Source organism: Oncorhynchus keta, chromosome 30, assembly GCF_023373465.1.
Source record: "Oncorhynchus keta strain PuntledgeMale-10-30-2019 chromosome 30, Oket_V2, whole genome shotgun sequence".
In the NCBI taxonomy this organism is placed as follows: Eukaryota; Metazoa; Chordata; class Actinopteri; order Salmoniformes; family Salmonidae; genus Oncorhynchus; species Oncorhynchus keta.
In genome coordinates, this window is record NC_068450.1 from 11,416,385 (window position 1) to 11,438,732 (window position 22,348).

Consider the following 22,348-nt stretch of genomic DNA (forward strand, 5'->3'; position numbering starts at 1 on the left):
GCAAAGTTCAAGGGGGCCGAATACTTTCGCAAGGCACTGTATACATTGTGGATGTATATACCTCGTTGTAGTGTGGAGTGGAATGCTTCATTTGGTCAAGTTTTAGCATGATTCTACCAGTCAGCTGTCCACCATATAGCGACAACAGTTTATAGCATCTATAACAGGTCAGTGGAGACATTGTTAAACTGCTGTTATAACCTGAAACTCAAGCTTCATGCTAGTTGAAATGCAAATACTGTTTGTTGAGCCTGTCTGCAATTTCCCAATGAGCCCTTTGGAAAGGATGTGTCTAAAATGGAATTCCCAATATCGTGCACTACATTTAACACACCCCTGGACTTACAACCTTCACTCCCTTGTGCCCTCTTGTCGCCGTGGCAAGAAGATGGCCTTCTGCCCTATGTGGGTTCTGGAGTCTAGTTTGGGTTTCCTTTTCTTCTTCAGTCCCAACGTACCAACTCCACTCCTGGTAGGTGTTGTAGTGGTTCTTCTCCAGGAAATAACACGGATCAGTATCTATCGACTACATGGGAGAGACAAACACAGTCATCACAAACATGCTGATCGTTGATTAGATTACGTGGGGTTGGTCAAAGACGATGTAGTCCCAAGCAGATTGGTAAAGTTCTGGGGTTGGTCAAAGACGAAGTAGTCCCAAACAGATTGGTAAGGTTCTGGGGTTGGTCAAAGACGAAGTAGTCCCAAACAGATTGGTAAGGTTCTGGGGTTGGTCAAGGGCTCTAGGTAGTCCAAAACGGATTGGTAAGATTGTATTAAAATGTTTGAGTGATCCAAACTAATTATTTGAAAGATGATGATAATAATTGTAAATGTCTCCTGTCACAATCCTAAATGAATGTGTTGACATCAATGTTAAAACAGCCCTGTTTCTGTGACCTTTGTGTCTCGGGGAGATAGTTGGGGAGGGTGAAGGGGTCACCATGAGAACATGGTCATACCGACACCACGAGGACATGGTCATACCGACACCACGAGGACATGGTCATACCGACACCACGAGGACATGGTCATACCGACACCACGAGGACATGGTCATACCGACACCACGAGGACATGGTCATACCGACACCACGAGAACATGGTCATACCGACACCACGAGGACATGGTCATACCGACACCACGAGGACATGGTCATACCGACACCACGAGGACATGGTCATACCGACACCACGAGAACATGGTCATACCGACACCACGAGGACATGGTCATACCGACACCACGAGGACATGGTCATACCGACACCACGAGGACATGGTCATACCGACACCACGAGAACATGGTCATACCGACACCACGAGGACATGGTCATACTGACACCACGAGGACATGGTCATACCGACACCACAAGGACATGGTCATACCGAGGACATGGTCATACCGACACCACGAGGACATGGTCATACCGACACCACGAGAACATGGTCATTACCGACACCACGAGAACATGGTCAGACCGACACCACAAGGACATGGTCATACCGAGGACATGGTCATACCGACACCACGAGAACATGGTCATACCGAGGACATGGTCATACCGACACCACGAGGACATGGTCATACCGACACCACGAGAACATGGTCATACCGACACCACGAGGACATGGTCATTACCGACACCACGAGAACATGGTCATACCGACACCACAAGGACATGGTCATACCGACACCACGAGAACATGGTCATACCGAGGACATTGTCATACCGACACCACGAGGACATGGTCATACCGACACCACGAGGACATGGTCATACCGACACCACGAGGACATGGTCATACCGACACCACGAGGACATGGTCATACCGACACCACGAGGACATGGTCATACCGACACCACGAGGACATGGTCATACCGACACCACGAGGACATGGTCATACCGACACCACAAGGACATGGTCATACCGAGGACATGGTCATACCGACACCACGAGGACATGGTCATACCGACACCACGAGAACATGGTCATACCGACACCACGAGGACATGGTCATACCGACACCACGAGGACATGGTCATACCGACACCACGGGACATGGTCATACCGACACCACGAGAACATGGTCATACCGACACCACGAGGACATGGTCATACCGACACCACGAGGACATGGTCATACCGACACCACAAGGACATGGTCATACCGAGGGACATGGTCATACCGACACCACGAGGACATGGTCATACCGACACCACGAGGACATGGTCATTACCGACACCACGAGAACATGGTCAGACATGGTCGACACCACAAGGACATGGTCATACCGAGGACATGGTCATACCGACACCACGAGAACATGGTCATACCGAGGACATGGTCATACCGACACCACGAGGACATGGTCATACGAGGACATGGTCATACCGACACCACGAGGACATGGTCATACCGACACCACGAGGACATGGTCATACCATGATACACACCACGAGGACATGGTCATACCGACACCATGAGGACATGGTCATACCGACACCACGAGGACATGGTCATACCGACACCACGAGACATGGTCATACCGACACCACGAGGACATGGTCATACCGACACCACGAGGACATGGTCATACCGACACCACGAGGACATGGTCATACCGACACCACGAGAACATGGTCATCATACCGACACCACGAGGACATGGTCATACCGACACCACGAGGACATGGTCATACCGAGGACATGGTCATACCGACACCACGAGGACATGGTCATACCGACACCACAAGGACATGGTCATACCGAGGACATGGTCATACCGACACCACGAGGACATGGTCATACCGACACCACGAGGACATGGTCATTACCGACACCACGAGAACATGGTCATACCGACACCACAAGGACATGGTCATACCGAGGACATGGTCATACCGACACCACGAGAACATGGTCATACCGAGGACATGGTCATACCGACACCACGAGGACATGGTCATACCGACACCACGAGAACATGGTCATACCGACACCACGAGGACATGGTCATTACCGACACCACGAGAACATGGTCATACCGACACCACAAGGACATGGTCATACCGACACCACGAGAACATGGTCATACCGAGGACATGGTCATACCGACACCACGAGGACATGGTCATACCGACACCACGAGGACATGGTCATACCGACACCACGAGGACATGGTCATACCGACACCACGAGGACATGGTCATTACCGACACCACGAGAACATGGTCATACCGACACCACGAGGACATGGTCATACCGACACCACGAGGACATGGTCATACCGACACCACGAGGACATGGTCATACCGACACCACGAGGACATGGTCATACCGACACCACGAGGACATGGTCATACCGACACCACGAGAACATGGTCATACCGACACCACGAGGACATGGTCATACCGACACCACGAGAACATGGTCATACCGACACCACGAGGACATGGTCATACCGACACCACGAGGACATGGTCATACCGACACCACGAGGACATGGTCATACCGACACCACGAGGACATGGTCATACCGACACCACGAGGACATGGTCATACCGACACCACGAGGACATGGTCATACCGAGGACATGGTCATACCGACACCACGAGGACATGGTCATACCGACACCACGAGAACATGGTCATACCGACACCACGAGAACATGGTCATTACCGACACCACAAGGACATGGTCATACCGACACCACGAGGACATGGTCATACCGGTCACACCACGAGAACATGGTCATACCGACATGGTCATACCGACACCACGAGGACATGGTCATACCGACACCACGAGGACATGGTCATACCGACACCACGAGGACATGGTCATACCGACACCACGAGAACATGGTCATACCGACACCACAAGGACATGGTCATACCGACACCACGAGGTCAACATGGTCATACCGAGGACATTGTCATACCGACACCACGAGGACATGGTCATACCGACACCACGAGGACATGGTCATACCGACACCACGAGGACATGGTCATACCGACACCACGAGGACATGGTCATACCGAGGAGGACATGGTCATACCGACACCACGGGACATGGTCATACCGACACATACCGAGGACATGGTCATACCGACACCACGAGGACATGGTCATACCGACACATGGTCATACCGACACCACGAGGACATGGTCATACCGACACCACGAGGACATGGTCATACCGAGGACATGGTCCACGAGGACATGGTCATACCGACACCACGAGGACATGGTCATACCGACACCACAAGGACATGGTCATACCGAGGACATGGTCATACCGACACCACGAGGTCATACCGACATGGTCATACCGAGGACATGGTCATACCGACACCACGAGGTCATGGTCATACCGACACCACGAGGACATGGTCATACATGGTCATACCGACTCCACGAGGACATGGTCATACCGACACCACGAGGACATGGTCATACAGACTCCATGAGGACATGGTCATACCGACACCACGAGGACATGGTCATACCTACACCACGAGAACATGGTCATACCGAGGACATGGTCATACCGACACCACGAGGACATGGTCATACCGACACCACGAGAACATGGTCATACCGACACCACGAGGACATGGTCATACCGACACCACAAGGACATGGTCATACCGAGGACATGGTCATACCGACACCACGAGGACATGGTCATCCCGAGGACATGGTCATACCGACACTACGAGAACATGGTCATACCGACACCACGAGGACATGGTCATACCGACACCACGAGGACATGGTCATACCGAGGACATGGTCATACCGACACCACGAGGACATGGTCATACAGACTCCACGAGGACATGGTCATACAGACTCCACGAGGACATGGTCATTACCGACACCACGAGAACATGGTCATACCGACATCATGAGAACATGGTCATACCGACACCACAAGGACATGGTCATACCGAGGACATGGTCATATCGACACCACGAGGACATGGTCATACAGACTCCACGAGGACATGGTCATACAGACTCCACGAGGACATGGTCATTACCGACACCACGAGAACATGGTCATACCGACATCATGAGAACATGGTCATACCGACACCACGAGGACATGGTCATACCGACACCACGAGGACATGGTCATACCGACACCACGAGGACATGGTCATACAGACTCCACGAGGACATGGTCATACCGACACCACGAGGACATGGTCATACCGACACCACGAGGACATGGTCATACCGACACCACGAGGACATGGTCATACAGACTCCACAAGGACATGGTCATACCGACACCACGAGGACATGGTCATACCGACACCACGAGAACATGGTCATACCGACACCACGAGGACATGGTCATACCGACACCACGAGGACATGGTCATACCGACACCACGAGGACATGGTCATACCGACACCACGAGGACATGGTCATACCGACATCATGAGGACATGGTCATACCGACACTTTAATACTCACTGAACTACATAGCCAAAACTAAGGGCCAAGTAGCGTCCTGTCTGTCCCCTGGATGTCAACCATCACTATGGTCCACAGATTTCACTCTCAGCCACTCAACTATCAAAAGAAGTTCAACAGAAGCATTCCAACCATCCTTAAAAATAAACTTCCACATGATAACAAAGACAAACTAGAAGGGCAAACCTGAGAGGAGAGAAGTAGAGGACTGACTAAAATAAACAGTGATGTAGACAGCATGTGGAAGTTAGTTACAATTTGAAACCCTGAGGGTTAGCTACCTTTTTGTTTGGTTATCATGGCATTATGCAACATTCAAAGAAAAGGCTCATCTATATAGCCTCAGTATGAATAGTAGATGTTTTGCAAATGGAAGCTTTTAACAACAGTAGAATATTTACTAATAACATTGTCTGTAGATATTCAACACTACTTCCTAAGCTCATAACCAGCAGTGTGTTGTGTGGTCCTTCTGTGGCTCAGTTGGTAGAGCATGGCGCTTGTAACGCCAGGGTAGTGGGTTCGATTCCCGGGACCACCCATACGTAGAATGTATGCACACATGACTGTAAGTCGCTTTGGATAAAAGCATCAGCTAAATGGCATATATTGTTGCAGTGTAAATAGATCCCACATATTCCTATCATGTAATTCACATCCACATTGTGAATCCCATAACATAATTCTGGGTCATTATTAGTGTGGGAGACTGAGGATTTATCTTTAATGAAGTTTAACAATATGAGCCTTAATGTCAATTATGTTAAGTCGATTGTGAACATTTGCAATCCATTAATGCATGTATCAACATAATGTATTACTGTTGAATATAAAGCAAATTTTGAAGATAAATATTAAACTTCTTGATTGGATGAACAATTTAATAAACAAAATAATGGCAGATTTTTGTATTCTTGACATAGTATTCTGTTTTCATTTGAGAACACAAAATCCACTGAAATATTCTACTATTTCTGGTTTTACTGTAATTCTCGTCCCTCTTCCCACCGTCCCATCCGGGTGAATCTTCAGATGACGTTCGCCATTCATGCAGTATAGGGTCAGTTTTATTATTGTAGAGCAGATTACTTCTGAATCTCAGAGCCCGGTCCAATATCTGGAATCTGGCATAGGAGCTATCGCCTTGGAGCCTGGTTCAACATATGGAATCTGGCATAGGAGCTACCGCCTTGGAGCCCGGTCCAACATCTGTTTGTGGCATCTTGCCATAACAACCTTTTTGGTATGCCAACAACCATAGGAGTCGGCCATACAGTACAAACACATCTGGGATCAGGCTAAAGGGCCTCAATAAGAAAGAAAAAGCACTTTTCTCCCAACATTATAACGGGCTTTGGGGCACCAAGTATTGTCATCATAGAAATGCTGATACCAAGAGACTAACCGTAGCAATTTTAGACTGATTATTAGACCGAGGTTGGTGTCAAATACATTAAAATTTCCATCAACTAGAATAGGTCCCCTGGCAGCTAGCCAAGGAAATAACTTAATCAAGTCCTTAGTCATACAAAAGGTTACAAATCAAATCAATAAGCACCAGAATGGAAAAGCCCCTTTTATTGAATGAACCATTGTTGAATTATCACGTGGTTATTAAAAGTACAAGAAGGTAACATCATGATCAATCTGTATATCATTTCTCGTTTTTAAAAAGATTCCACACAAAGACGTAGTTCAACATTTAATGGAAGGAGAAGCATCAACATGGCCTACAGATTAGCAATAACACACAGGATATAGAAAACTACTATTATTTGTGGGAGAAATAAAACAAATTGTTTTTGCTTTACTTTGGATTATATGTACATAATTTGTGTACAAGCAAAACAAATAAGCTTCGGAGAACAGCATATTACCAGTGAATAATCATCGTTCTGCCCTTGATAATACCTTCAGAAGTTCATGGCTGCATATGTTTTATACAAAATAGAAATTCAAAACAATATTTTGTGGCAGAGGAAATTGTTAGGTTCAAACTGGTTGATTTGTGAACTTTTTGACTGACTACTATATTCATAATATTAGTACACAACATTTGACCAAAGCTATACAAAAAAAAAGAAAATATAAAATGTGTTATGAAACAGAAAAGCCCTGCACGTCTGTCGTTCCACGAGCCACTAAAACGACAGGAAAATATGCTGAACTTTGCTTTGGCCACCTGATAGAAAAATGTCATATAGTGGAACTGTGTTGTCTAAATAAATTGTATATATTGACACTATTGAAAGGTTTTCCTGAAAATCTGTCCTGCAGAGAAATACAGAGAATAGTTGACTGAAGTGAACATTTTCTGTCTAAAATAGCTTATATTGTAAAAGAAAAAAACAGAAATTACATAGTACACGTCCATATTCTCTTGTTTAGAGCAACAAGTAAGTCATGTATTTGTAATTCGTATTGCATATTTTCAGATTTCCTTGTCAAAAATGTACTGTATGATACCATTTCACAGAGACCAATACATTTTTTTGATAAGGAGAGGTGAGTAGTTTGTGGTTTCATACTTGTTATATGAAAGGCAACAGCAGAGAACAACTTGTAGCCACACTGAATGTGAAAGTAATCCAAAAGCTGTTTAGATCGGGAGAACTAGTTTGCTGGTTTTGCTCAACTATGTTTGTACCACCATTGAAAGAAAATCAAATATTTTCCATTAGGATAGATTGGGAAGCTAACAATGGCTAACCAAGTAGTGAGAACATCAAATGACTTTGGCATGTCCAGTATGTATGAAACTAACTTACCTGAATGGCCAGGTGAGCTTTTATTTAACCTGACTGTTAATTAATGAATGTCACAAAAACACACAATGTTGGGAATCAAAACCAAATGTTTTTGGTTCTAAACGGTGCCATCAACATAGATGACCACATACATGTGTAACCAATGACAACAACCTGAGTATGGTATAGTTGTTCTTAAGAATCACTAATGTATAGCCTTTTATTACACGTTGGCATAGTGTATGAAAATAATAAAATTGTCATTTTTCCAACACGTAAACAAACAAATAAGTAGCATTGTATTTTTAATGGCAGTTCGGTGAGAAGTTGGAACACACCCCAACTATTCAAAATCGCTTCAGGTCTCGGGTTAACAATTCTCTCAAATTCCCCTCCCCTGCGGCATCACCATACATTTTTAGAATGTCTCCTGGTTTTTTGTCTTTTCCTTTAAACCAGTGACTGAATTTAACCAGGTATGTTGCCCTCTCAGAGCAACTAGTAAAATTAATGGATTAAATACGTGCCAGGAGTTAGGAAAAATAACCAGCAGACACTATGCCCTCCCTCCAGGACCAGCAGACACTATGCCCTCCCTCTAGGACCAGCAGACACTATGCCCTCCCTCCAGGACCTGCAGACACTATGCCCTCCCTCCAGGACCAGCAGACACTATGCCCTCCCTCCAGGACCAGCAGACACTATGCCCTCCCTCCAGGACTTGCAGACACTATGCCCTCCCTCCAGGACCAGCGGACACTATGCCCTCCCTCCAGGACCTGCAGACACTATGCCCTCCCTCCAGGACCTGCAGACACTATGCCCTCCCTCCAGGACCAGCAGACACTATGCCCTCCCTCCAGGACCTGCAGACACTATGCCCTCCCTCCAGGACCTGCAGACACTATGCCCTCCCTCCAGGACCAGCAGACACTATGCCCTCCCTCCAGGACCAGCAGACACTATGCCCTCCCTCCAGGACCAGCAGACACTATGCCCTCCCTCCAGGACCAGCAGACACTATGCCCTCCCTCCAGGACCAGCAGACACTATGCCCTCCCTCCAGGACCAGCAGACACTATGCCCTCCCTCCAGGACCAGCAGACACTATGCCCTCCCTCCAGGACCTGCAGACACTATGCCCTCCCTCCAGGACCTGCAGACACTATGCCCTCCCTCCAGGACCTGCAGACACTATGGCCTCCCTCCAGGACCAGCGGACACTATGCCCTCCCTCCAGGACCAGCAGACACTATGCCCTCCCTCCAGGACCAGCAGACACTATGCCCTCCCTCCAGGACCAGCAGACACTATGCCCTCCCTCCAGGACCCGCAGACACTATGCCCCCTCCAGGACCAGGACACCCCTCCCTCCAGGACCAGCAGACACTATGCCCTCCCTCCAGGACCAGCGGACACCAGGACCTGCAGACACTATGCCCTCCCTCCAGGACCTGCAGACACTATGCCCTCCCTCCAGGACCTGCAGACACTATGCCCTCCCTCCAGGACCTGCAGACACTATGCCCTCCCCAGGACCAGGACCAGCAGACACGGACACTATGCCCTCCCTCCAGGACCTGCAGACACTATGGCCTCCCTCCAGGACCTGCAGACACTATGCCCTCCCTCCAGGACCAGCAGACACTATGCCCTCCCTCTAGGACTTAAGTCATCCCCGCCTGACCTAGTACAGAGATTCACATTCATTTTGATACCTGGGTTGGTTTGTGTTTCACGGGAGAAAGAACAAAAAATCTGCACAGAAGCTAAACATGAATGACAAAGCAGGAAAATGTTTTTGGTGACAACATGATGACAAAATCATAAAATATTACAAATTCATGTTGGACTCATTAAACTACCTAAGTACATGTGTATAGAAAGGGTTTGTTAGACTTAAAGGGTCAACCTGCTATATATATTTATGCGAGGGAATCTCTAGTGTGGATGAAAACACGAAAAAAGGTCAATAGTTCACGTTTTTAGTTTCTGTAATAATCCACTCAATCCACGGTGGACATAAGCGCTTTAAGTAGGTTTTTTTTCTATCCCTCATCTTTTTCTGAAATAAACACTGACAACTGTTAAAACGAGGACTGTTTTCCAAACCTGAAAAAAAAGAGAAAGTTCAAGTTTGGCACTGAAACTCCCAGAGGACAGAAGATGGAGAGCTATGCCCTCCATCAACTAAGCTACATCCCAAATGGCACCCTATTCCCTATTTCGTGCACTACTTTGGATCAGAGCCCTCCTCTGGTCATAAGTAACACACTACAAAGGGAACAAGGGTGTCATTTGGGACGACACACAGTTTGAGTGCAAAACACAAGATGACAGAGAAGGATGTTAGTACTAAGTGCTTTTTTGGAAAACGTTTTTAGTAAAACACACATAACGTAAGCAAGGTGCCTCGGTGGGTTAAGAGGTTGTCCTAGACCACGGTCCATCAGTGGCAGTTCTCCGGAACCCCCTGTGTATCGCTGGATTGTCTCATAAAATGGTCAAATTGTCTGATATGTCAGTGACATGTCACTGTTGCCAGAATATAAGTGACTCTTTAGGGATCAATAGTGACAAGTTACCCTCGTTTCATTCACATACCCCTCTGCTATCCATTCAAACACACCCGTGTTCATACAGAAAGCAGCATATAGAGGGTCAAACACTGAAGCCCTCTGCCTTTCCTAAAGTGACCAAGAACTACTGTACAACTAAATTCAAGAACTGCCATACTCCCATTAAATATTACGGTTAGGGAAACCATAGCAACCAGCCTGGTTTTGGGGCCGCCGATGCGCTCTCAAACTCTCTATTTTTGATTGGCTGACGCATCTCTCTCTCTCTTTCCGACACATTCCAACAATGACAATGGGCAAAATAACGACTAGCAAAACAACAGTTAAAACAAAAGCAACAGGAAGAAGTTCACTGACAGACGGCAGGTGGTTAGAGCGTTGGGCCAGTAACCAAGAGGTTGCTGGATCGAATCCCAGAGCGGACAAGGTCAAAATCTGTTTTGCGTTCCCCAGTAGGCCATCATTGTAAATAAGAATTTGTTCATAACTGACTTGCCTAGTTAAAGACCCAGTTACATTTTGCTGACAAAAATAACAAGTTCAATGCTGACAATTAATAGCTTTTACAAACATCCAATAGAGTTAAAGACATATTTTCTACTACTTACTTTCACATTCTCTCAGTGTAGTAGAGGGGGGTGGGGGGGGGCATAGTGCTAAAATAGTATTTAAAATAGAGACGTGAACAAGAGATCAGGAAGGGAATACTGTATGTAGATTGGGAGTGTTATTAGATCGATTGATCTCACACTGAGAATCCATAACCGAGCTGCAATAGCAACAGACAAACACGGCAGCCATTTTAAAAAGGAAAACTGACTGAAGCTGCATGTAACAGGAAGAAAACAACCAAGGGTCAACCGTGATGGTGAAGGAAGAACATCCTCGGACAGTCAGAGGCTAAAATCAGACGTTAAGCTAAAAAGGCACATCTTTTTTTTCTCTCCCTTTTTTCTGATCGACGGTGTGTGTGTGTGTGTGTGTGTGTGTGTGTGTGTAAACCTGGCAGCCAGCGTGTAGCCTAAACGTAGACAAAGATAGGTCTGTGAATTGTGTACTGTACGCTTACATTACAACAAAAAAAACTATTTCATAATGTTATGCCTGACTTTAAAAAATAAAATAAAAAGCTATGCAAACATGCTTTTGTAAAGACAGTTACGAAACATAACGAGATGTTTTATGTCATGTGACTTGATAATCAACTCTGTTTACAACCAGGTTCTAAACACGACAGTAGGTAGAGGAATACCCAGTAGCTAAACCTGTGGGAAAACATCACAAGAGTTATAGTGTTTACCTTTGCTGAGGTAAGAAATGACCTGTATAATAAACTGTATAAACCTGTGGCTGTAAAAAATAGCATCTTAATAATCTGTACATGAGATACTTGTTTAATCTAGATATTGTTAAATTCTGAGGGTGATACACCTGAGAAAACACGGTTAGTTTATTTCAATCCTTGATTATCTTTAAACTTAAGACATTTATTTCTACTGTTATACTGCATACTGGATCATAGATGTTAAACGAAACAAAAAAAACCTCTGTGCTCTTTCCCTCTCGTCGTCTGCCTCTTGACAAATCTCTCCTTCCTCCTCCATGTTTCATCCCCAAATCCCCAAACCCTTGTACTTTGTATACTTTCTCCCAAAACAGCATCTCCTCTTCTGTCCTCTCTTCTTCCCGGTCTCCCTCTGTCAGGGGAAAGGTGAGGGGATTTTAAGGCATTGTGTCATGGTGGCGGAAGCACCACACAGTCATTTCTGGTGGAAGAGGAGGGGCTTGACGCTCCCGGCTTTGAATTTTGGTAACTGGTTGCTGATGATCTCTGCTAACATCTCTGGGAACTCCACCGACAGAGACTTGTTGACGAACGTGTAGAAGCAGAAGTTGAGCAGCCCACCAACCATCTAAAGGGAAAGCAGCACATTAGACATGTTTATTTACTGTCTGTTGGCCACAGAAATGTTCTTAAACAAACATGGATAGATGAATGACAGGAGAACACATAATTAGGGCTAGGCCTCTTTTTTTCTAAATTTCCGCCTGAATGACGTGCCCAAAGTAAACTGCCTGTTGCTCAGGCCCTGAAGCCAGGATATGCGTACAATTGGTACCATTGGAAAGAAAACACTTTGAAGTTTGTAGAAATGTTAAAATAATGTAGACGAAAAACCAAACATAATTTCTTTTTGTTTTGTTGAGACCATGCTCTTACAATGGAAAGTATAGGGGCAAACTGAATTCTAGCTGTAATTCCTATGGCTTCCACAGGGTGTCAGCAGTCTATGATCAAGGTTTCAAGGCTTGTAACTTCCAAAACGAATAAGAAATATCAGTTTTAGTACAGGGACACAGTCTTGGAAATGTGTGTTCGGGCGTGCCATCAATACAGGACGCACCTGCTAAAATCAGTTTCCTATTGAACATACTTCTTTCTGTAAGAAATATTATAGTTTGATGACATTTGAGGGTATCTGAGGAGTAAATAGAAACTTATTTTGATTTGTTGAAACAAAGGTTAGGGGAAGATTTTCATATTCCTTTCTCTGCATGTTGAACGAGTGGTTTACTCAAATCGATGGCGCCAACTAAACTGACTTTTTGGGATATAAAGAAGGATTTTATCTAACAAAACGACACTACATGTTATAGCTGGGACCCTTTGGATGACAAATCAGAGGAAGTTTTTCAAAAAGTAAGTGAATATTTAATCGTTATGTGAATTTATGAAACCTGTGCCGGTGGAAAATGATTTTGATGTGGGACCCCGTCCTCAAACAATCGCATGGCATGTTTTCACTGTAATAGGTACTGTAAATAGGACAGTGCGGGTCGATTAACAAGAGTTTAAGCTTTCAGCCGATATAAGACACTTGTATGTACCTAAATGTTTAATATCCATAATTATTATGATTATTTATTTGAATTGCGCGCCCTCCAGTTTCACCGGAAGTTGTCCCGCTAGCAGGACCCCTAAGAAGTTAACATCCTGTCCCAACATATGCAAGTTGTCATCATTATTGTTCCTAACCCACTCATTCATGAATCCCATATCTACCTGTATGCCACATGTGTGTTGTAATAGTAGAATACACAAGATGCAGTTTCTAAACTGGGTAGTGCATCATCAGTTCCTCTTATCATGTCAGTCATTGCAAACCTTTAGAGAGCTATTTATAAATTGTCCGAAATATCCAGATCAAAAAGCCCATGTCAACTAACATTTTATAGCTAGGTTTTTTTAGTACATAGATTTTGTTGTAATGTTTGAGTCACTCAAATATCACAAAATACACCTTAGACATGGCAAAATGTATAGAATTGCAAGAAAATGCTAAATGTTCTCTGCTTCTCATGACAAAATTTGTAGACCACCAGGAGACAGCATTGAGCTCCAGACCACCAGGAGACAGCATTGAGCTCCAGACCACCAGGAGACAGCATTGAGCTCCAGACCACCAGGAGACAGCATTGAGCTCCAGACCACCAGGAGACAGCATTGAGCTCCAGACCACCAGGAGACAGCATTGAGCTCCAGACCACGAATGTGAAATGTCAGAATAATAGTAGAGATAATGATTTATTTCAGCTTTTATTTCTTTCATCACATTCCCAGTGGGTCAGACGTTCACATGCACTCAATTAGTATTTGGTAGCATTGCCTTTAAATTGATTAACTTGGGTCAAACGTTTTGGGGAGCCTTCCACAAGCTTCTCACAATAAGTTGGGTGAATTTTGGCCCATTCCTCCTGACAGAGCTGATGTAACTGAGTCAGGTTTGTAGGCCTCCTCGCTTGCACACGCTTTTTCAGTTCGGCCCTCAAATTTTCGATAGGATTAAGGTCAGGGCCTTGTTATGGCCACTCCAATACCTTGACTTTGTTGTCCTTAAGCCATTTTGCCACAACTTTGGAAGTATGCTTGGCGTCATTGTCCATTTGCGACCAAGCTTTAACTTCCTGACTGATGTCTTGGGATGTTGCTTCAATATATCCACATAATTTCCCTCCCTCATGATGCCATCTATTTTGTGAAGTGCACCAGTCCCTCCTGCAGCAAAACACCCCCTCAACATGATGCTACCACCCCGTGCTTCACGGTTGGGATGGTGTTCTTCGGCTTGCAAGCATCCCCCTCTTCCGCCAAACATAACGATGGTCATTATGGACAAACAGTTATCTATTTTTTTTCATATTTGTCCCCATGTGCAGTTGCAAACCGTAGCCTGGCTTTTTTATGGCGGTTTTGGAGCAGTGGCTTCTTTCTTGCTGAGTGGCCTTTCAGGTTATGTCGATATAGGACTTGTTTTACTGTGGATATAGATACTTTTGTAACTGTTTCCTCCAGCATCTTCACAAGGTCCTTTGCTGTTGTTCTGGGATTGATTTGCACTTTTCGCACCAAAGTACATTCATCACTAGGAGACAGAACGCGTCTCTTTCCTCAGCGGTATGACGGCTGGGTGGTCCCAGGGTGTTTATACTTGCGTACTATTGTTTGTACAGATGAACGTGGTACCTTCAGGTGTTTGGAAATTCCTCCCAAGGATGAACCAGAATTGGTCTACAATTCTTTTTTTTTAAGTGTTGGCTGATTTCTTTTGATTTCCCCATTATGTCAAGGAAAGAGGTACTGAGTTTGAAGGTAGGCCTTGAAATACAAGTTCTTTGACACCGATCTCAACAAACCATGTCTGTATGGACCTCACTTTGTGCATGGGGGCATTGTCATGCTGAAACAGGAAAGGGCCTTCCCCAAACTTTTGCCACAAAGTTGGAAGCACAGAATCGTATAGAATGTCATTGCGTTAAGATTCCATTTCACTGGAACTAATGGGCCTAGCCCGAACCATGAAAACAGCCCCAGATCATTATTCCGCCTCCACCAAACTTTACAGTTGGCACTATGCATGCGGGCGTTCTCCTGGCATCTGCCAAACACAGATTCGTCAATCGGATTGCCAGATAGTGAAGTGTGAATCATGACTCCAGAGAACGTGTTTCCACTGCTCCAGAGTCCAGTGGCGGCGAGCTTTACACCCCTCCAGCCGATGCTTGGCATTGCACATGGTGATCTTAACAATGACAGAGAAATCAGATTATCTCGAGGGACAAACAGGGCCGAATAACATGGTTGTGGACAGAATTGCTGGAAACCTGGACGGAGTCTCGGAGAAATTGAAGATTGACGACAGCTTCAGGATAGAGCTTGTTGAAGAAGATGTACGTTCCTCTCAAGTTCTTGGCTCTTTCCAGAACAGCTACCTTGTCCTTGAACCTCTTGACCATTATTGGCCAGTGTTGTGAGCGCTCTCCACCTAAAATCTTCCTGTCGTCAATCTTCAGTTTCTCCTCAGACTCCGTCCAGGTTTCCAGCAATTCTGTCCACAACCATGTTATTCAGCCCCGTTTGTCCCTCGAGATAATCTGATTTTCTCTGTCATTGTTACAGAACTGATGTCCTCTCTCAACGATTTACAGATGGCTGTCATCTCCTGTTTCAACTCATCGAGCTGACCCCAGGAGAACAGCAAACTGTTCTTCAGGTCCTGGACCTCTCTGGTCAGGTCCATTCTTTTATTAGTTGACTCCACCAGTATTTGGACAAAACACTTGAAGTGATATTCTTGTTGTTGTAACAACTGCTTGTAAACCTATTTTTTGTTCATTTAAAATATCCTTTACATGTGATAGAGAGACACCACTGGTCGGCAGGATCACTGGACAAATAGTAGCGATCCCAGCAACTGATGTGGGATCCAAACTCAAAAAGTTTGCTAGCTACTAACCAAACGTTTTCAATAGACTTTGAAAATGTTCCAAAAACAACAAAAGAGCTCTCCCGCGTCCAACAGGAATTTACATGTTGTGCAGTGCATTCAAGACCACGAATGGTATTATATTGTGGTAAACACAACATTACAGTTGGAACCTAATTTGGCCAAAGAAAATGGTTCAACAGAATGAAACAAAACACTTGTTGCATATTTAATGAACTGGTTTAAAACCTTGAAATGGCCTATATTGCAGCAATTCCCAACAAAGGTGAGTGCATACCGTAGGCCTACTGAACAAATGACAGCAATAATGGCCTAATGCTATTTATTTTACAACAGGCCTAGTTTTAACCTTCATCTCAAACTAAATACGAAGCACAACATTTAAAAAGACCGTTAGAACTTAATTTAGCCAACAAAAATGTCTCAACAAATCAAAAATGATATACAATAATGATAACAAACAAATGATAATAAATAAAAGTTAACCTCAAACCTGAATAGCGAGTTGCACACAGTCCATTTGGCAGTACAAACGCTTTTCTAATCTTTGTCCACTACAATATTAGAACTTGTCCCAGAGGACGCCCCCCTCCCGTCGGCTTCTTCTCACGATCCTCTTTTGTCCTCTAACTTTCATTTTACTTCAATGTAAAAGACCTGCATCTTCACAATCAACAATAGTCTAGGTCAGGGCTCCTTTCACTCTCTCTCTCTCTCTCTCTCTCTCTCTCTCTCAGCAGCAGGCACGTGTGAGGTGAGCAGCCAGAACTGGTTTCAGCTGGAAATAAGCTATACATTTTGAGTTGCAGTTGGCTGACACAGATAACAAGATCGCACCGTTCTCTTCACCTCACAAAGATTAAATTAACAGAGTACGGGTCAAGACGGTAAACCAATTTTAAATGCACAGATTCGAGACGCGTGGCAATTATATCAGACCCGACTGATATCCATGGGAAAAATCGGAATTTAGGCCCCGATCCCGGGTCTTATCTCAGGATTTTGAGTCTGTTGAACCCGTGAAGAATTCTAATGTGTACCTCGTGCATGGAGTCAAGAAGCTTGGTGAGCTGGTAGAAGCGTTGCCAGTTCTGGCTGGAGTTTTCCTCTCTCTTGACGATGGCCTTCCCCAACTCCTTGATGTAGGACATCCTGATCTCATCAAACACTGCCTGACTCTTCAGACCATCCTTTGGCACTGGACGGACACACACACACACACACACACACACACACACACACACACACACACACACACACACACACACACACACACACACACACACACACACACACACACACACACACACACACACACACACACACACCATAATACATCAACCTCTCTGAGTGTTTTTGCCTTTGGCACTGAAGATGAACATAACAGGAAAATAACATAACAGGAAAAGTGTGAAACAGCCCAGTAAGTCGTGCCTATGCAGTTCCCCTTCCATTATACAGTGCCTATGCAGTTCCCCTTCCATTATACAGTGCCTATGCAGTTCCCCTTCCATTATACAGTGCCTATGCAGTTCCCCTTCCATTATACAGTGCCTATGCAGTTCCCCTTCCATTATACAGTGCCTATGCAGTTCCCCTTCCATTATACAGTGCCTATGCAGTTCCCCTTCCATTATACAGTGCCTATGCAGTTCCCCTTCCATTATACAGTGCCTATGCAGTTCCCCTTCCATTATACAGTGCCTATGCAGTTCCCCTTCCATTATACAGTGCCTATGCAGTTCCCCTTCCATTATACAGTGCCTATGCAGTTCCCCTTCCATTATACAGTGCCTATGCAGTTCCCCTTCCATTATACAGTGCCTATGCAGTTCCCCTTCCATTATACAGTGCCTATGCAGTTCCCCTTCCATTATACAGTGCCTATGCAGTTCCCCTTCCATTATACAGTGCCTATGCAGTTCCCCTTCCATTATACAGTGCCTATGCAGTTCCCCTTCCATTATACAGTGCCTATGCAGTTCCCCTTCCATTATACAGTGCCTATGCAGTTCCCCTTCCATTATACAGTGCCTATGCAGTTCCCCTTCCATTATACAGTGCCTATGCAGTTCCCCTTCCATTATACAGTGCCTATGCAGTTCCCCTTCCATTATACAGTGCCTATGCAGTTCCCCTTCCATTATACAGTGCCTATTCAGTTCCCCTTCCATTATACAGTGCCTATGCAGTTCCCCTTCCATTATACAGTGCCTATGCAGTTCCCCTTCCATTATACAGTGCCTATGCAGTTCCCCTTCCATTATACAGTGCCTATGCAGTTCCCCTTCCATTATACAGTGCCTATGCAGTTCCCCTTCCATTATACAGTGCCTGAGGAAAGTATTCAGACCCTTTTGTCTTTTTCCACATTTTGTTACGTTACAGCCTTGTTCTAAAATGTATGAAATAGTTTTTGCTTTGTCATTATGAGGTATTGTGTGTAGATCGATGAGGATAAAACTTATTTTAAAAAAAAAATCAATTTTAGAACAAGGCTGTAACGTAAACAAAATGTGGAAAAAGTCAAGGTGCCTGAATACTTTCCGAATGCACTGTTATGTTGAACATGAAAAGTGAAAATACAATAAGATGAAATAGGAAACGTTCCTTCTTTAACATCCCAATGGCAGGATCAACATTACAAACATAACAGTCAAAACCCAGGAACACACAGCCATCAATCAGGAAATAGGTTGTCATATTGTTATGGACTGTGGGACAGGTCAAAGGAAAAGCAGAGCTGAGACTCACCGGTGCTGAGCAGCAGCAGAACCTTCATACACAGATACTCGTCATGAGACACCTGCAGTCTGACAAACTCACTGGAGATCTTCAACATCTGTTCACACTGGTCTGCCATGTAGGGCAGCTTCATACGGTCCCTGATGAGGAGAGAGAGATGTTAGTGATGACATCACACTGGTCTGCCATGTAGGGCAGCTTCATACGGTCCCTGATGAGGAGAGAGAGAGACATGTTAGTGATGATATCACACTGGTCTGCCATGTAGGGCAGCTTCATACGGTCCCTGATGAGGAGAGAGAGAGACATGTTAGTGATGACATCACACTGGTCTGCCATGTAGGGCAGCTTCATACGGTCCCTGATGAGGAGAGAGAGAGACATGTTAGTGATGACGTCACACTGGTCTGCCATGTAGGGCAGCTTCATACGGTCCCTGATGAGGAGAGAGAGAGACATGTTAGTGATGACGTCACACTGGTCTGCCATGTAGGGCAGCTTCATAAGGTCCCCGATGAGAGAGAGAGAGACATGTTAGTGATGACATCACACTGGTCTGCCATGTAGGGCAGCTTCATACGGTCCCTGATGAGGAGAGAGAGAGACATGTTAGTGATGACGTCACACTGGTCTGCCATGTAGGGCAGCTTCATACGGTCCCTGATGAGGAGAGAGAGAGACATGTTAGTGATGACATCACACTGGTCTGCCATGTAGGGCAGCTTCATACGGTCCCTGATGAGGAGAGAGAGAGACATGTTAGTGATGACATCACACTGGTCTGCCATGTAGGGCAGCTTCATACGGTCCCTGATGAGAGAGAGAGAGAGAGAGAGACAGGTATGTTAGTGATGACGTCACACTGGTCTGCTATGTAGGGCAGCTTCATAAGGTCCCTGATGAGGAGAGAGAGAGACATGTTAGTGATGACGTCACACTGGTCTGCCATGTAGGGTAGCTTCATACGGTCCCTGATGAGGAGAGAGAGAGACATGTTAGTGATGACATCACACTGGTCTGCCATGTAGGGCAGCTTCATACGGTCCCTGATGAGGAGAGAGAGAGACATGTTAGTGATGACGTCACACTGGTCTGCTATGTAGGGCAGCTTCATAAGGTCCCTGATGAGGAGAGAGAGAGACATGTTAGTGATGACGTCACACTGGTCTGCCATGTAGGGTAGCTTCATACGGTCCCTGATGAGGAGAGAGAGAGACATGTTAGTGATGACATCACACTGGTCTGCCATGTAGGGCAGCTTCATACGGTCCCTGATGAGGAGAGAGAGAGACATGTTAGTGATGACGTCACACTGGTCTGCTATGTAGGGCAGCTTCATACGGTCCCTGATGAGGAGAGAGAGAGACATGTTAGTGATGACGTCACACTGGTCTGCTATGTAGGGCAGCTTCATAAGGTCCCTGATGAGGAGAGAGAGAGACATGCAGACAGACAAAGACTTAGGCTGACAGATAAATAGACATACTGGTTGATGACGAGGTCTGGAGCGAAGCAGAGCATGTTCCCGTCACACTGTTGGTAGGACCTCCAGCCCAGGCCGAAGGACATGAGGAACAACCAGGAACACTGCAGCAGAGTCATCTGGTCGTCCAGGTGAAGGTTCCGGAACCCTGCAGGGGAAGATAACAGAACACTAAATTACTAAAGGTTCCATTTCTCTGATGATACTGAAGTACTGCTGTCTATGGTAGGTTTCCAACCATGTCTCTTAGAAATAGTAGTACCTGGCAAAGACTTGGCCCACTTGACGGCTGATACCACCTGTCGTCCCCCCAGCCTGTTGAGGGTGGTCATGATGCGGGTGGAGGTGTCTGGCAGGGTGCCGTCGTAGCCAGAGTAGATGGTGTCTGGCTCGATGGCCTTTAGTAGAGACAGCATGGTGGGGGTGAGCTGGGGCATGGACTTGGGGACCAGCGACCTGGCCTCTGGGAGCGGACGGGGGGTCAGCTCGGCCATGGTGGGCTGCTGCACCCCCTTTAAACGGTTCAGCTTCTTGGTTTTACGAGCTGTAGTGAAGGAGAGAGGAAGGGAGGGAGAGAGGAGGTATATTGACTGACCATGATATCAAAAACCAGTTAAACTAACATACAGTACCTTCGGAGAGTATTCAGACCCCTTGACCTTTTCTAAAAATGATTAAATCGTGTGTCCCCCCCCATTAATCTACACACAATACCCCATAATGTCAAAGCAAAAACTGTTTTTCTGAAATTATTGTTACTGAAATATCACATGTACATAACTTCCTAAAGTGTTCCCATTCCCTTTAATAAGTGTCTGGATGACATTGTCCCCACAGTGACAGTACGTACATACCCCAACCAGAAGCCATGGATTACAGGCAACATTCACACTAAAGGCTAAAGCTGCCACTTTTAAGGACCGGGACACTAATCCCTTTACTCAGTACTTTGTTGAAGCACCTTTGGCAGCAATTTCAGCCTCAAGTCTTCTTGGGTATGACGCTACAAGCTTGGCACACCTGTATTTGGGGTGTGTCTTCCATTCTTCTCTGCAGATTCTTTCAAGCTCTGTCAGGTTGGATGGGGAGCTTTGCTGCACAGCTATTTTTAGGTCTCTCCAGAGATGCTCCATCTGGTTCCAAGTCCGGGCTCTGGCTGGGCCACTCAGGGACATTCAGAGACTTGTCTTGGCTGTGTGCTTAGGGTCGTTGACAGGTTGGAAGGTGAACCTTCACCCCAGTCTGAGGTCCTAAGCGCTCTGGAGCAGGTTTTTATCAAGGATCTCTCTTTTCCCTCAATCCTGACTAGTATCCCAGTAACTGCAGCTGAAAAACATTCCCACAGCGTGATGCTGCAACCACCATGCTTCACCGTAGGGATGGTGCCAGATTTCCTCCAGACATGACACTTGGCATTCAGGCCAAAGAGTTCAATCTTGGTTTCATCAGACCAGAGAATCTTGTTTTTAATGGTCTGAGAGTCTTTAGGTGCCTTTTGGAAAACTCCAA

The 22,348-nt window shown here is 45.6% G+C and overlaps 2 protein-coding genes across 52 annotated transcripts in view; one reads left to right on the top strand and one right to left on the bottom strand.

Moving 5' to 3' along the window:
* The first annotated feature begins 3,784 nt into the window (after positions 1–3,784).
* Positions 3,785–5,951, top strand: LOC127913737 (uncharacterized). 2 transcript variants are annotated; one of them, XM_052486972.1, is made up of 3 exons: positions 3,785–3,915; positions 4,255–4,321; positions 4,532–5,951. In XM_052486972.1, exons 1-3 carry the CDS (start codon positions 3,844–3,846, stop codon positions 5,500–5,502), a joined length of 1,110 nt encoding a protein of 369 aa, XP_052342932.1. In that variant the 5' UTR covers positions 3,785–3,843; the 3' UTR covers positions 5,503–5,951. The 2 variants fall into 2 exon arrangements, with proteins under 2 accessions (XP_052342932.1, XP_052342934.1); XM_052486974.1 differs by lacking the exon at positions 3,785–3,915 and having other exon boundaries at positions 4,234–4,321.
* A 1,109-nt stretch (positions 5,952–7,060) lies between these two features.
* LOC118373942 (glucocorticoid receptor) overlaps positions 7,061–22,348 on the bottom strand; it is a 73,998-nt gene continuing 58,710 nt past the window's right edge. For 2 of the 50 annotated variants that reach the window (XM_052487614.1, XM_052487613.1), the window contains exons 6-13: positions 21,102–21,383; positions 20,843–20,987; positions 19,366–19,496; positions 17,652–17,809; positions 9,856–12,738; positions 9,672–9,758; positions 9,229–9,431; positions 8,887–9,141 (exon numbers count right to left, since the gene is read on the bottom strand). In XM_052487614.1, the coding sequence (XP_052343574.1) occupies positions 12,586–12,738; positions 17,652–17,809; positions 19,366–19,496; positions 20,843–20,987; positions 21,102–21,383 (869 nt within the window). In that variant the 3' untranslated portion in view covers positions 8,887–9,141; positions 9,229–9,431; positions 9,672–9,758; positions 9,856–12,585. Of the gene's footprint in view, positions 9,432–9,671; positions 9,759–9,855; positions 12,739–17,651; positions 17,810–19,365; positions 19,497–20,842; positions 20,988–21,101; positions 21,384–22,348 lie in introns of all 50 variants that reach the window. The other 48 variants (XM_052487596.1, XM_052487589.1, XM_052487587.1 and 45 more) reach the window with 48 other exon arrangements.